The 14,115-nt window shown below is 39.3% G+C and overlaps 1 protein-coding gene across 5 annotated transcripts in view; it reads left to right on the top strand.

Moving 5' to 3' along the window:
* The window catches only part of Cadps2 (calcium dependent secretion activator 2), a 542,094-nt gene that overhangs the window by 229,765 nt on the left and 298,214 nt on the right, over nt 1-14,115 (top strand). For all 5 annotated transcript variants that reach the window (XM_052722147.1, XM_052722145.1, XM_052722146.1 and 2 more), the window contains exon 4: nt 10,898-10,978. In XM_052722147.1, the coding sequence (XP_052578107.1) occupies nt 10,898-10,978 (81 nt within the window). The remainder of the gene's footprint in view (nt 1-10,897; nt 10,979-14,115) is intronic.

The following is a 14,115-nucleotide window of genomic DNA, read 5'->3' as shown; positions in this document are numbered from 1 at the left end:
TATACAGTGTATCAAAAATATCTTTAACTTTGTAACAATATTCTATATTCCCCTAAATGATAACAAACATCCATAGCCCAGCAAATAACCAAAGACCTTCCATACCCTTCTTGGGAATGTGAATGTCATGTTCTCCAACTGCTTCTTGCTATCTGTGATGAAATTTCTTTAGGGTCCCAGAGAGAAAATTTTGAGCTAATGGCCAAATCCTGGGAAGACCAGCTATAATCTTTGCTGATAAATATCACCTATTAAGATTCAGGAGGTCTCCTCTGACCAAACCTGAGCAGTATCATTCCTGAAGGAATCCACAGCCTCTCATCTTCTGTGGGAACAAAACTCCAAAGCGTTTTTTATTTCCATTTCACAAGTATATTTTTGGCTTTTTAAAACTTAAAGCATTCCTAAAGTATATAGGTTGATTTATTTCAGCAGTCCCTCTTTCAATTCCAGGTCTCTTTACAGCTGTCCTTTGCTTTTCAACAATCAAAAAATTCAAAATCAACACAATAACATACAGGATCCAGACTCCCTGTGTATTTCCCATCTTATGTGGCTTAACTCTCTTTATTTTTAAACTGTGTATTTCTTTCTATGACTGTCCATACCCTTTTTCTTTCTTTCTTAAGCCCATGCACATTGTAAAACACACTGGAATCTGTTTAGAGGTTTTTCTGTCTTGATCTCTTTTACTTTAAATCTCTAGTCTTTTTTGACCACAGGAGCAAACCTTTAAACTGCTAACCTACACCTGGATCCTCCACACATGGCTTGCAGCTGGCTTCACCCACTTCTTAGGTCATGAAAGCCAAACATGAAACTTGGGGACAGTTGGAAGTTTATCTGACCAGGAACTTCATTCAACCTTCCTAGAGCTCTAGAGTGCTGATGCTTGCACTGTGGCAGGTGTTTTTGCTTAGTTTTTTGCTCCTGCTTAATGTACTGAAGGCTCAAGAGCTCACTAACTGGCAGCAGAAGCTCTTAAAGGAGCTGTATCTCTCTCTTTTTTTTCTTCAACTCTCTTAAACCCTACACAGAAATTCGAGCCCCTCATTGGATGCCAAAATGTTGTTTGGTTTTGCTCTTTTGGGGGTCTGCCACCCAGCTAACAAATAATTCACACACTGAGGCTTATTCCTTCTTATCAATGCATGGCCTTAGCTTGGCTTGTTTCTTGCTTTAAATTATCCAGTCTACCTTTTGCCTCTGGGCTTTTCCCATTCTCTTACTTATATAAATCTTACTCTTACTCCATGACTTGCTGTGAAGCTGGGTGGCTGACGCCTGATGTCCTCCTCCTTCTCTGGCTAGTTCTTCTCTTCTCCACGATTTCTTCTATCTATTCTCTCTGCCTGCTATCCCCACCTATCCTTTCTCCTGCCTTGCTATTGGCTGTTCAACTCTTTCTTAGACCATCAGGTGTTTTAGACAGGCAAAATATCACTGCTTTACAGAGTTAAACAAATGCAATATAAACAAAAGTAACACACCTTAAAATAATATTCTACAGCACAATATAATGATGCCTAACAATATTCTGCTATGCTCATTGATGGGTGCCTACCCCAAAAGTCATCAGAGAGGCTTCATCTAGCATCTGGTGGAAACAAATGTAGAGACCCACAATCAAACATTAGGCTGAACTTGGGGAATCCTGCTGAAGAGAGGGAGGAAGGATTATATGACTCAGAGGGGCCAAGGACATCACAAGAAAACCCACAGAGTCAGCTAACCAGGCTAATAGGAGCTCACAGAGCCTGAACCAACAACCAGGGAGCCTGCATGGAACTGACCTAGGCCCTTTGCATGTATGTGACAGTTGTGTAGCCTGGTCTTCTTGTGGGACTCCTAACAATGGGAGTAGGTGCTGTCTTCGGGTGTTTGGGATCCTATTTCTTTTACTGGGTCACTTTGCCCAGCCTTAATACAAGGAAGGTGCTTAGTCTTACTGCAACTTGTTTTATTGCAACTGCCATGTTTTGTTAATATTCATGGGAGGCCTGCCCTTTTCTGAATAAAAACAGAGGAGAAGTGGATGGGATGGGGCAGAGAGAAGATGGGTGGAGGGACTGGGAGGGGAAGAGGGAGGAGAAACTGCAGTCAGAATGTAAAATAAATAAATATATTTTTTTAAATTTTCTTTAAGCTAGGTGGTGATGGTTTATGCCGTTAATCCCAGCACTCGGGAGATAGAGGCAGGCAGATCTCTGTGAGTTCCAGGTCAGCCTGGTCTACAAAGTGAGTTCTAAGACAGGTTGCAAAAAGCTACACAGAGAAACCCTGTCTCAGAAAAAAAAAGAAAAAGAAAAAACTTTCTTAAAGATAGTGCTCTACATGCACAGACCCACCCAGTACTTCTCAAATGTATTTCTGTTCTCTGGGGTTTTCTTTTTCTCCACAAGAGAAAAATTGAGCAACGACAGTTTAGGGTTTGAGATCAGCATGCCAAAGTTCTCCATTTTTAGTATTTCCACATTCACAAATTCTTTCTGATCCCAGTAACAAAACAACTTTTTCGTCGCAGAATTTCTCCAGTATTTTTTTCATCTTTCTTGAAGTAACTGTGTTGTAGGTTTTGCTATCAAATCCAAGCAGTTCTGTGAAGGAAAACATAGCTTTCTCTCTACGAAATCCTTCTTACAACTTTCAACAGGGTCACAGCTTCCTAAAGAGTCCAGATGAGAGTCCTCAGCCAGAAAATTCTGAATGGGGAACTAGTATTCCCATAGTAAGGAAGGTGAGGAAAATCAAAGTACGTGTCTTGACAACATGTGTCAAGCTAGTGAAACACTTAGAAACGTGAAGTCAAAATAGCTGAGTGATATGAGCTAGAGGCATTGCTGAGATGAGGGATGCTTCTGTGCCTCTGTCATGGTCAGGGATGAGTGAAACTCTTTAAAAGCCCTATCCCCAGTGCCATGGAAGACATCTGTGTGGTAAGGAATCTTTTGTCACATAAAATATTGAAATCATGGACTTAGAGGAGAGGAAATTGCAACGGAGGGCGCACTGCAGAAATGGGGACTTGCCTGTGGTCCTCTGCTGCAGCCCTCTGAGTCCACGTAGCCGTATGCCCAGCAATAGGCTCTGCTGTGTCAGCAGCATCTTAAAATGCCACTTCTGCCATTTATCTATTCAGGTTTCTCTTTCTCCAGAACATCATGCTTCCTTGTGTGTATGCAGAATCACTCCTTTAGGTTGCACTGGGGATTCAAAAAACAAAGAGATTATTTTCTCTTTTACTCCCTTTTTGAGAATGTGCTTATGTGTACATGTGTGTATGTGTGTGTACTTGTATGTGTGATGTGATTGTGTGGTGTGTGTGTGTGTGTGTGTGTGTATGTGTGTGTGTGTGTGTGTGTGTGTGTGTGTGTGTGTGTACATGTGGAGGCCAGACGTTGATATCAGTTCTTAGTTCTCTTCAGTCAATCTCTGCCTATTTTTTGAGATGTGGTCTCTTACTGAACCTGGTGCTTGCTGATTGGCTAAAGTGGTTCTCCAGCCAAGGTGAGGAATTTTTGTTTCTGCCCACCCAGGTCTGAGATTCCAGATGTGTATTGCTACATCCCACACCTGGGTTTTCATGTATGCTCTGGAGATCTGAACTCAGGTCTTCACACAGCACTTTACTTGCTGGGCCTTCTCCCCTTCCCCTTTACTTTTATTCTTAATTATTTCTTGTTAGAAGTATCTGAATTTGCAAAAAGGTATATATGTAATGTAGCTTGACAGTCATATGTGTACACATTACAAATGCACATATATACATACTATTAATGTAAAAAAAGAGATGTGATGAAGTATTCCAAGTATTTCTAGCCTGCCTAGGCTTCAGCTATGGAGCTCTAGATCTTGATCTATATGACTGTGGGTACATTGGACTTGAGCTGTTTAGGAAAGAGAGGGCAAAGATGACCCCTTTATTTAGGATTTAAGGAATTGAGTAAGATGACATACCACTTATAACATGACATTATGTGCTCTGCATAAGGAATCAAGGTGTAAGAATCATCTCTTCTGGAATCATTAAATTCAACATACAGGGGGGAGAACAAGGGAATCCGTGGCTGATATGTAGAACTGAATTGTATTGCAAAATAAAAAAAAATGTAAAAAAAAATTCAACATACCTTTTCTTTCTTTTTTTTGAAGCTTATTACTTTGACTTTTTTACATTAATTGTATTGATTTATTACATTTATGATATTATTTCCTGATACTACTGTCCATTTGTGGGGCTTTTACATCACACAAAACAGCGATTCTATACTTAGGAAATCATTGCTCTATATTCCTTTCTTCTTCATCTTGAGATAATGTCTAATCTTTCTGTCCCTATGAATTTATATATTCTATATATTTCATGTAATACAATTCTATAGTATTTGTCCTGCTTTGAATATAAAAACATTTTATGTACAACTGCAAGAGAAATAATACACAGATAGCCTGAACATAAAAACAGGTTATAATTCGAAAGTCCAGGGTTATTTGAAACTGAAAAATATTTTCACTGTAGAAAATAGTAAAAATGATAACATTTCCCAATAAGAACTTTTAAGCCAAATAATAGCTGAATTATACATATAAATCTTGATTAGATTCTGGGATACAGAAGAAATCTATCTTAATCTGTTCAGAGAGCTATGTTTGACTTAAGTTGTGTAAGTGAGATTCCTACCATCTTCCACTTCACTGTTTGATTTATGGTAGACATTTTTCTATAGGCTAATGCATAATCTAAAAAGATTTTAGCCTCCCCTCCTGAAAGTACAGCCAGCATTTTCTTTCATCAGCTTGATACAGTACAAATTCTTATCCTAATACTGAAATATTTCACTAAAGCTTGCCCAGTGATTGGGCAAAACAAAAACTTATTATGAGCCACAGGAATCCTAGGGTTCCCCCTGCTAGGTAGCCTCCCTGGATCTGTGGGTTGCATTATGATTGTTTTTTGCTTTATATCTAGTATCCACTTATAAGTGAGTACATACCATGTTGTCCTTCTGAGTCTGGGTTACCTCACTCAGGATGATATTTTCTAGTTCCATCCATTTGCCTGCAAATTTCATGATGTCATTGTTTTTCTCTGATGAGTAGTATTCCCTTGTGTATATGTACCACATTTTCTTAATCCATTCTTCACTTGATGGGCATCTATGTTGTTTCCAGGTTCTGGCTATTACAAATAATGCTGCTATAAACATAGTTGAGCATGTATCTTTGTGGTATTATTGAGCATTCCTTGGGTATATGCCCAAGAGTGGTATGGTTGGGTCTTGAGGTTGATCGATTCCCAATTTTCTGAGAAACAGCCATGCTGATTTCCACAGTGGTTGTACAAGTTTGCACTCCACCAACAGTGGAGGAGTGTTCCCCTTGCTCTGCATCCTCTCCATCATAGACTGTCATTATTAGTGTTTTGGACCATAGCCATTCTGACAGGTGTAAGGTGGTATCTCAGAGTCGTTTTGATTGGCAGTTCTCTGATGACTAAGGAAGTTGAGCATTTCCTTAAATGTTTTTCAGCCATTTGAGATTCTTCTTTTGGGAATTCTCTGTTTAGCTCTGTAGCCCATTTTTTAGTTGGATTGTTCAGTATTTTGATGTCTAGTTTCTTGAGTTCTTTATATACTTTGGAGATCAGTCCTCTGTCAGATGTAGGGTTGGCGAAGATCTTTTCCCATTCTGTAGGCTGTCTTTTTGTCTTTTTTTTTAATTTTATAATTTAATTTAATTCTACATATCAGCCACGGATTCCCTTGTTCTCCCTCTCCTGTGCCCACCCCCCCTCACCTTCCCCCCAGTCCACCCCCCATTCCCATCTCCTCCAGGGCAAAGACTCCCCTGAGGATTGAGTTCAACCTGGTAGATTCAGTTCAGGCAGGTCCAGTCCCCTCCTCCCAGGCTGAGCCAAGTGTCCCTGTATAAGCCCCAGGTTTCAAACAGCCAACTCATGCACTGAGTACAGGACCCGGTCCCACTGCCTGGATGCCTCCCAAACAGATCAAGCTAATCAACTGTTTCACTTATCCAGAGAGCCTGATCCAGTTGGGAGCTCCTCAGCTATTGGTTCATAGTTCATGTGTTTCCATTTGTTTGGCTATTTGTCCTTGTGCTTTATCCGACCTTGGTCTCAACAATTCTCACTCATACAAACCCTCCTCTTTCTCGCCAATTGGACTCCTGGAGCTCCACCTGGGACCTGGCTGTGGATCTCTGCATCCGGTTCCCTCAGTCATTGGATGGGGTTTCTAAGCACAGTTAGGGTGTTTGGCCATCCTATCACCAGAGTAGGTCAGTTCGGGCTGTCACTCGACCATTGCCAGTAGTCTATTGTGGGGGTATCTTTGTGGATTTCTGTGGGCCTCTCTAGCACTTTGCTTCTTCCTATTCTCATGTGTTCTTCATTTATCATGGTCTTTTATTCCTTGTTCTCCCTCTCTGTTCTTGATCCAGCTGGGATCTCCTTCACCCCTAAGCTCTTTTTCTCTCGATCCTTGCCCTTCATTACCCCCACTCACGTCCAAGTTATTCATGTAGATCTCACCCATTTCTCTGTCATTGGGCGATCCCTGTGTCTTTCTTGGGGTCCTGTTTTCTAGGTAGCCTCCCTGGAGTTGTGAGTAGCAGTCTAGTCCTTTTTGTTTTACATCTAGTATCCTCCTATGAGTGAGTACATACCATGTTTGTCTTTCTGAGTCTGGGTTACCTCACTCAGGATGATTTTTTCTAGATCTATCCATTTGCCTGCAAATCTCATGATGTCATTGTTTTTCTCTGTTGAGTAGTATTCCATTGTGTATATGTACCACATTTTATTTATCCATTCTTCAGTTGAAGGACATCTAGGTTGTTTCCAGGTTCTGGCTATTACAAACAATGCTGATATGAACATAGCTGAGCAAGTGCCCTTGTGGGATGACAAATTGGAAAGGAAGAAGTCTTTTTGTCTTATTGACCATGCCTTTTGCCCTATGAAAGTGTCTCAGTTTCAAGAGTTTGCAGCAAAGAGAATTACAGACCAATCTCCCTCATGAACATTGATGCAAAAATACTCAACAAAATATTGGCAAACTGAATCCAAGAACAAATGACCATGTAGGGTTCATCCCAGGGATGCAAAGATGGTTCAATATATGAAAAGCTGTCTATGTAATACACCATATAAACAAACTGAAAGAAAACAACCACATGATCATCTCATTAGATGCTGAAAAATCCTTTTACAAAATCCAACACCCCTTCATGATAAAGGTCTTAGAGAGATCAGAAATAAAAGGAATATACCTAAACATAATAAAGGCAATTTATACCAAGCCAACAGCCACCATCAAATTAAATGGAGAAAAACTTAAAGCAATTCCACTAAAATCTGGAGTAAGACAAGGCTGTCCACTCTTCCCATATTTAATCAATATAGTGTTTGAATTTCTAGCTAGAGCAATAAGACAACAAAAGGAGATCAAAGGAATAGAGATTGTAAAGGAAGAAGTCAAACTTTCACTATTTGCAGATGATATGATAGTATACATAAGTGACCCCAAAAAATCTACCAGGGAACTCCTACAGCTGATAAACTCCTTCAATAAAGTGGTAGGATACAAGATCAATTCAAAAAAGTCAGTAGCCCTCCTATATACAAATGATAAATGGGCTGAGAAAGAAATCAGAGAAACATCACCCTTTACAATAGCCACAAATAATATAAAATACCTTGGGGTAACACTAACTAAACAAGTGAAGGACCTTTTTGATAAGAACTTTAAGTCTCTAAAGAAAGAAATTGAAGAAGATATCAGAAAATAGAAAGATCTCCCATGCTCATGGATAGGTAGAATTAACATAGTAAAAGCAATTTACAGATTCAATACAATCCCTATCAAAATCTCAACACAATTTTTCACAGACTTGGAAAGAACAATCCTCAGCTTCATATAGAAAAACAAAAAACCCAGGATAGCTAAAAGAATCCTGTACAATAAAGCAACTTCTGGAGGCATCACCATCCCTGACCTCAAGCTGTACTATAGAGCTACAGTAATAAAAACAGCTTGGTACTGGCATAAAAACTGACATACGGGCCAATGAAATCGAATTGAAGACCCTGACATTAATCCACATACATATGAACACCTGACTTTTGACAAAGAAGCCAAAACTATACAATGGAAAAAAGAAAGTATCTTCAACAAATGGTGCTGGCATGACTAGATGTCAACATGTAAAAGACTGCAAATAGATCCATATCTGTCACCATGCACAAAACTCAAGTCAAAGTGGATCAAAGACCTCAACATCAATCCAGTTACATTGAACTTGATAAAAGAGAAAGTAGGAAGTAGTCTTGAATGCATCGGCACAGGAGACCACTTCCTAAATATGACACCAGTAGCACAGACACTGAGAGCAACAATTAATAAATGGGACCTCTTGAAATGGAGAAGCTTTTGTGGGGCATACCTTTTCTTTATATAAGTTGAATTTTCAAGTAGACAGGTAAAGATAAGTCTGGATGTCCCATGGCATGTTGTAGATAGAGATGCAAATTTGAGAGTTTTTAGTCAGTGATGCTAGTTTTGAACATGAGTATTCAGGAGAGTGTGTGGTGATATTGTGTTCCCCAAAATATTGTGCATCCAAATAAACTTATCTGGGGTCAGAGAACAGAACAGTCACTAGACATAGAGACCAGAAAATGGTGGCACACACACCTTTAATCCTATCACTTGGAGGCAGAGATCCATCCAGATCTCTGTGAGTTTAAAGCCACACTGGAAACAGCCAGGCATGGTCATTCACACCTTTAATTCCAGGAAGTAAGCCTTTAATCCCAGGAAGTGATGGCAGAAAGATATATAAGGCATGAAAACCAGGATCTAGCCTGGTTAAGCTTTTAGGCTTTTGAGCAGCACAGTTCAGCTGAGATTCATTCTAGATGAGGACTCAGTTTCCTCAGTCTGAGGAAACAGGATCAGCTGAGGAATTGGCAAGGCGAGGTAGTTGTGGCTTGTTCTGCTTCTCTGATCTTTCATCATTTACCCCAATAACTGGCACCAGGTTTGTTCTTATTAATAAGAACTTTTAAGATTGGTTCTACAGGAGAGCACTCAGGTCCTTTCAGATTGCAAAGGGGTCAAAGGCTTCAGACTCAAAGCTCTCCACTGTTTATCAATGTTACCTTCTCTGGCAAATATATCTTATTTTGTTATGTAAAGTAAGATAAAATCCTCTTTGTCTTAGCAGAATATATTTTTAAGTATTGTGTAAGATGAAGTTCATCATTATGAAAACTAACCAGTTGGGAGTTGGGTAGAAGGAGAGAGGTGTGGTTATAGTAGGATACCTCAAGGGATCAGAACTGCTCAGTGTCTCAACTCAATAAAGTTAGGCTCCTGATCTCGGAGGTTAGCTTTGAAAAGAAGAGGCGCAGGACAGCAGTTCTCTCCTTTGTCCACATCCTCAGACAAATGCGGTTAAGACACTGATGTTTTTAAAGTCGTTCGATGTCTCTTACAGAATTAACCCCACTAAAATTCAGAAAGGAGAAGAAAAACTCTTCTTAAAAATTAAGTAAAACAGCCAGATGGTGGTGGCACATGCCTTTAATCCCAGTACTAGGGAAGCAGAGGCAGGCCTGTCTCTGAGTTTGAGGCCAGCCTGGTCTACACAACAGAAAGCCCAGGCTACACAGAGATGCCGTAATCTAAGGATGTATGTCTTTGATGAGGTAAACACCACTCTGGTGAAATTTGAAGAATTTTGTGGCTTCTTCAAATACTATTGTTCTGAGATGAAAATCTATGACTCCTTTAGATGCAAATTGCCTTTTTATTGTATTTTTTTTCTCTTGTAGAAAAAATAAACAAACAACATTCACAACCATCTGTTACTCTAAATCTGTGGGATCCAACACCCTCTTTTGTCCTCCTGGAATACCTGCACACATGTGGCATGCATTCACACAGACACACACAGACACATAAATAAGTATTTAAATTATCTTTAACAAAATATGGCTATATACTTTAGTCTACCTTCTTGATAATGAGGATAGAAAAGGAGAATGGATTGAAGTGAGAAGGAATTTACCATTTAATGTCACCAGTTTAACATCTTATGGTGAACTAATAAAGGAAGATTGAGTAATTGGGAAGGGGGAGGGACATGAGGACATTATAGAAAAAGTTAAGAATGATTGCAATTCATAAATGAAAAAAATTTCTGTATCAATGGGGAATTTCTGAAAGATAATGATGCATTTTTTTATTTGCCTTCTCTCAAATTTAAAACACTGAAATGGAACTCCAATTCAGTGCTTGTCTATAGAAAGGTGCAAACATTTCTTGGCTGCATGAGTGTCCTCACTAGAATGAGCAATGCATGCAGCCTTTAATGGAAGAAATTTGTCAGTCCAGTAGTTAGCATTAGTACAGACAAAAAAAAAAATGAGATACTTTTAAAAGTAGGAAATAAGAAATGAAATGTTAATCAACATCTTGTCATCCAAAAGAGAACAAAATAAGAAATTCATCAATACTGAAGTGCTCAGGGCTGACCTTGAAGAGAGGAGAATGGGAGAAACAAATTTGATGATAAGTTATATCAACTCAAGGAAGCAAGGACTTCCTGTTTTAGGTTTGTTACGAACACATTAGGCACAGGGTTATTATGGTAATTAGATTTCTTAATAAATGGAGGTATTAAATCTTACAAATTCAACATTTTGTGACTAAAACCCAAATGAAAAGTAATATAATTGGGCCACAGTGGAACCAAGCAGGCTTCAGAATAGGTAGCTGAGGGAATTTGCTGAGTCTTTCTTAGTCATTTATTCTTTGTTTTTATGCCACTGTGTTACCATTTTACACACCCATGCATTTCTTTTCATTTTAAGCTGGATAATGCTGATGAGCAAGCCGCACAGATCAGAAGAGAACTCGATGGCCGCCTGCAGCTGGCAGAGAAAATGGCAAAGGTATGTTATACAGGCTAACATGCTGTGTCGCATATCTTTCCTTGTCCGAGTGTCTGTCTGCCAACCACATGCTTGATGCAGACGGACACACCCAGCATGAGTTATGGTTTGCTCTTCTATATTAATAACCTCTTAATCCCAACTATCTGAATTCACATTTTCTAAATGGAGTATGCTGTATACCTGGAGTTTCTATGCTTACTGTGTGAATTGTCTAAATTCAATGATAACTTTTTTAATTGTTTAAAAAAATCTGACTTTTTCTAATTGCTAACTAGATCTGCAAGAGTTTTAATATTGCACCATGAAAAATATAATCAGAGGAAAAAGAGTCTCCTTATAAGATCATATTCCAAAACTCCCAACATAGTGCTTGGCAAATAGTGATGCCAATTTCATGGAATGATTGACTGTCCAAAATATAATTTGAAATGTATAAGACAGAATCTGACAGATGAAGTGTGTTTTTTATAATAATCCTAATGATTTTTCCTTGCATAATCGCTGTTTCTGAGAACAGAAATATATTTAAAACAAAAGCTGAGTTCCTTGTTAATAATTTGGGTATTTAGAGAGATGCATCTTAACCATCAAAACTATTTTTGGTGTGAATTGACAGATTAATTTACTTCAATGATATAAAAATTTTAATCCTTCATAAAAGAATTAGAGAGACATGGCTGTGGATTGCTGAGCACATATGACTTCCTTCCTTTTCCTTCTGCTGAACAAACCTAAGTAGTTGGTAGATAGAGTGCCCTCCTCTGTGTCCCCCTCTCTCCCCTTCCTCCCTTTTTTCCTCCCTTCCTCCCTCCCTGCCTCCTTCTCTCCCTCCCTCTCCCACCATGTGTCCCTTCCTGCCTCCCTCCTCTCTCTCTCTCCTCTCTCTGTTCCCCCTCTCTCTTTTCCTTTCTGTATCTTTCTCCTCTCTCTCTCCCCTTGTCCTCCCTCCTTCCTCCCACCTCTCTCTTATCTGACTTGCATATCAACATTCCTAAGCATTTACTACTTAATGAGTCTATGTCTGTCCACTTAAGCCAAGACAGTGAATTTCTCTCCAGCACTGGGAGTATGTTTCATATACTGACTCCAAAGTTACATTGTGTACTTCTGCCAAGAAAAAAATATATTTGTGATTATATGATATTTTCAGAGTGCTAATACTCTGCCTGTCTAAATTTAATGCTAGAGAACAGATTGAGATATTGGACAGAAAAAGAGAAAGGAAAACAGAAATTGGGTAATAGGGTTGGTGGTAGGTTGTGCAAAGCAAGGCAGACTTCTAGAGGGAGAATCTCCAGATGACTGGCCATGTGGGATGCTATGAATGAGAAGCTGAAGAGTGATGTTCATACATAGAGCAAGGTTGAAGAGAAATGCCTCCCTGCTGACCTCTAGACATTGACAGAGGCAATGAACCATTTCAGAGGGTGCATTGTGCAGTTCACAGCATAGAAATCCAGCAGCTGCAAGCTGCTGAAAACTTTAGAGATGAAGAAGTCTTATTTGAATGTTAGCCTGTTTTGAACCTGGCTAGAAGGCTGGTTGCCTTTCTTATAGGCCAAAGGCTGGTTGCCTTTCTTATAGGCTAAAGGCTCAGAAAGAATCCAGAGACCTGTTTAGAAGTACCATTACTGCTGCCTGGTTATAAATTGGACTTGTTACTCCAGAGAATTGGATATACATGATTGTTTTCCAATACAGTTTGAATGACGTTCTGGATCGTTACAGATATAAAAAAGAAAGTCTCAGGTGTGTTCTCAAGTTCATGTCTACAGAGAGTGTATTTTTACAAGTCCTGGCCTGAGTCACAGGACTGGATAAGCAATGACCAAGAAGGCTTCCCTTTGAGACAGCCCATTGGTCTCAGTAGAGATGTGATTAGTTGGGAAAAGTAGTGAGAAAGAAGTGAAACATGGGATTAGAAGTGTGAAATGCTTCAAAACTACAAAACATGTCAGCAGAAACATCAGTCTAGCATATAGAACAGGTTTCATTCTTCTCCACTTTGAATACACCACACTGAAGCTCTCAGAATAATATGTAAAAGACTGATTCGTCAGCACACTGACCTTGTCGATTGATGCTTCTTTCATTACCCTGTGAGCCACAAGGGCAGGTGATAGCATGGGTTTTATAGACAGTGTTGAGGCTTTGGAAGATTACTCTCTTCACCCATATCCCCATGCTACTGTGTTGATAGACTAGGTCACAGGCCCTACCCTAGGCTCCAGAGGTTAGTTGCTCCCTACATTTGTGACCTCCTTAGTCTGATAAGTGCAGACTAGTGATTCATTACCAGTTTGCAATCAGGAACTCACCCTTCTACACTTGGTAAAACAGTAAAAGCTACATAATAACAATAAAATCACAGGACAGAAATTTGTGTCAAGTAATAGGGATATTGATTTTTATTATTTTTAGCCAAGGAAGAAGTCAGGGAATGTTAACAAGGCTGGGGAAACCTGTAGCTAAGTCCATGTTTACTTTTTAGATGAGCAGTAGTATGAAAATTATTTAACTTTTGATCTTCATATTTATTTCACAATATTTACTGGTCATCCACTATTATAAGCACGTACTATCCTAAGTGCTTAAGATAAAACCAGAGAAATATAATTGCCTTGGACTAAAGACAAATATTTCTACATGCCAAATACAGCTTATATTTTATTTGGGAAGACCCATGATAAGTGATAAAATGCTGTGTTGCTAAACTATGGGAGGTGATTGTTACAACCAAGAAAACAGATCCATGGAGTGGCTGTGCAGGAAGAAGGGGATGAATGGTCAGGTGGCCAGGCTAGACCAGCTCTGACAGAGCAGCACCGTGTTTCCTGTTCTCAAGATTAAAAAAAAAAAAAAAAGAAAACAACAACAACAAAAAAAAAAAAAACTTGGCATCATAGTTGACTCCTTTCTTTTTCTCATGCTTCATGCAAAACTTGTTAGGAAAACTTGGCCTCTATTTACTTTTTCAGACAGGATCTCACTACAGCCAAGGGGAACCTCAGAGTAACCTGACCCCTCTGCCTCGGCTTCGTGAGCGCTAAGATTATAGACATGAGTCTTCACACTCTGATTGCTTCTACTTCTGCAATAGTTCCACTATATGACAGTTGTTGCCATTTTCCCCC

This window comes from Peromyscus californicus, unplaced genomic scaffold (assembly GCF_007827085.1).
Source record: "Peromyscus californicus insignis strain IS unplaced genomic scaffold, ASM782708v3 Scaffold_6__1_contigs__length_162567912, whole genome shotgun sequence".
In the NCBI taxonomy this organism is placed as follows: Eukaryota; Metazoa; Chordata; class Mammalia; order Rodentia; family Cricetidae; genus Peromyscus; species Peromyscus californicus.
Note: the sequence above shows the minus strand (reverse complement) of the source record. Positions and strands in the feature narration are given on the sequence as shown.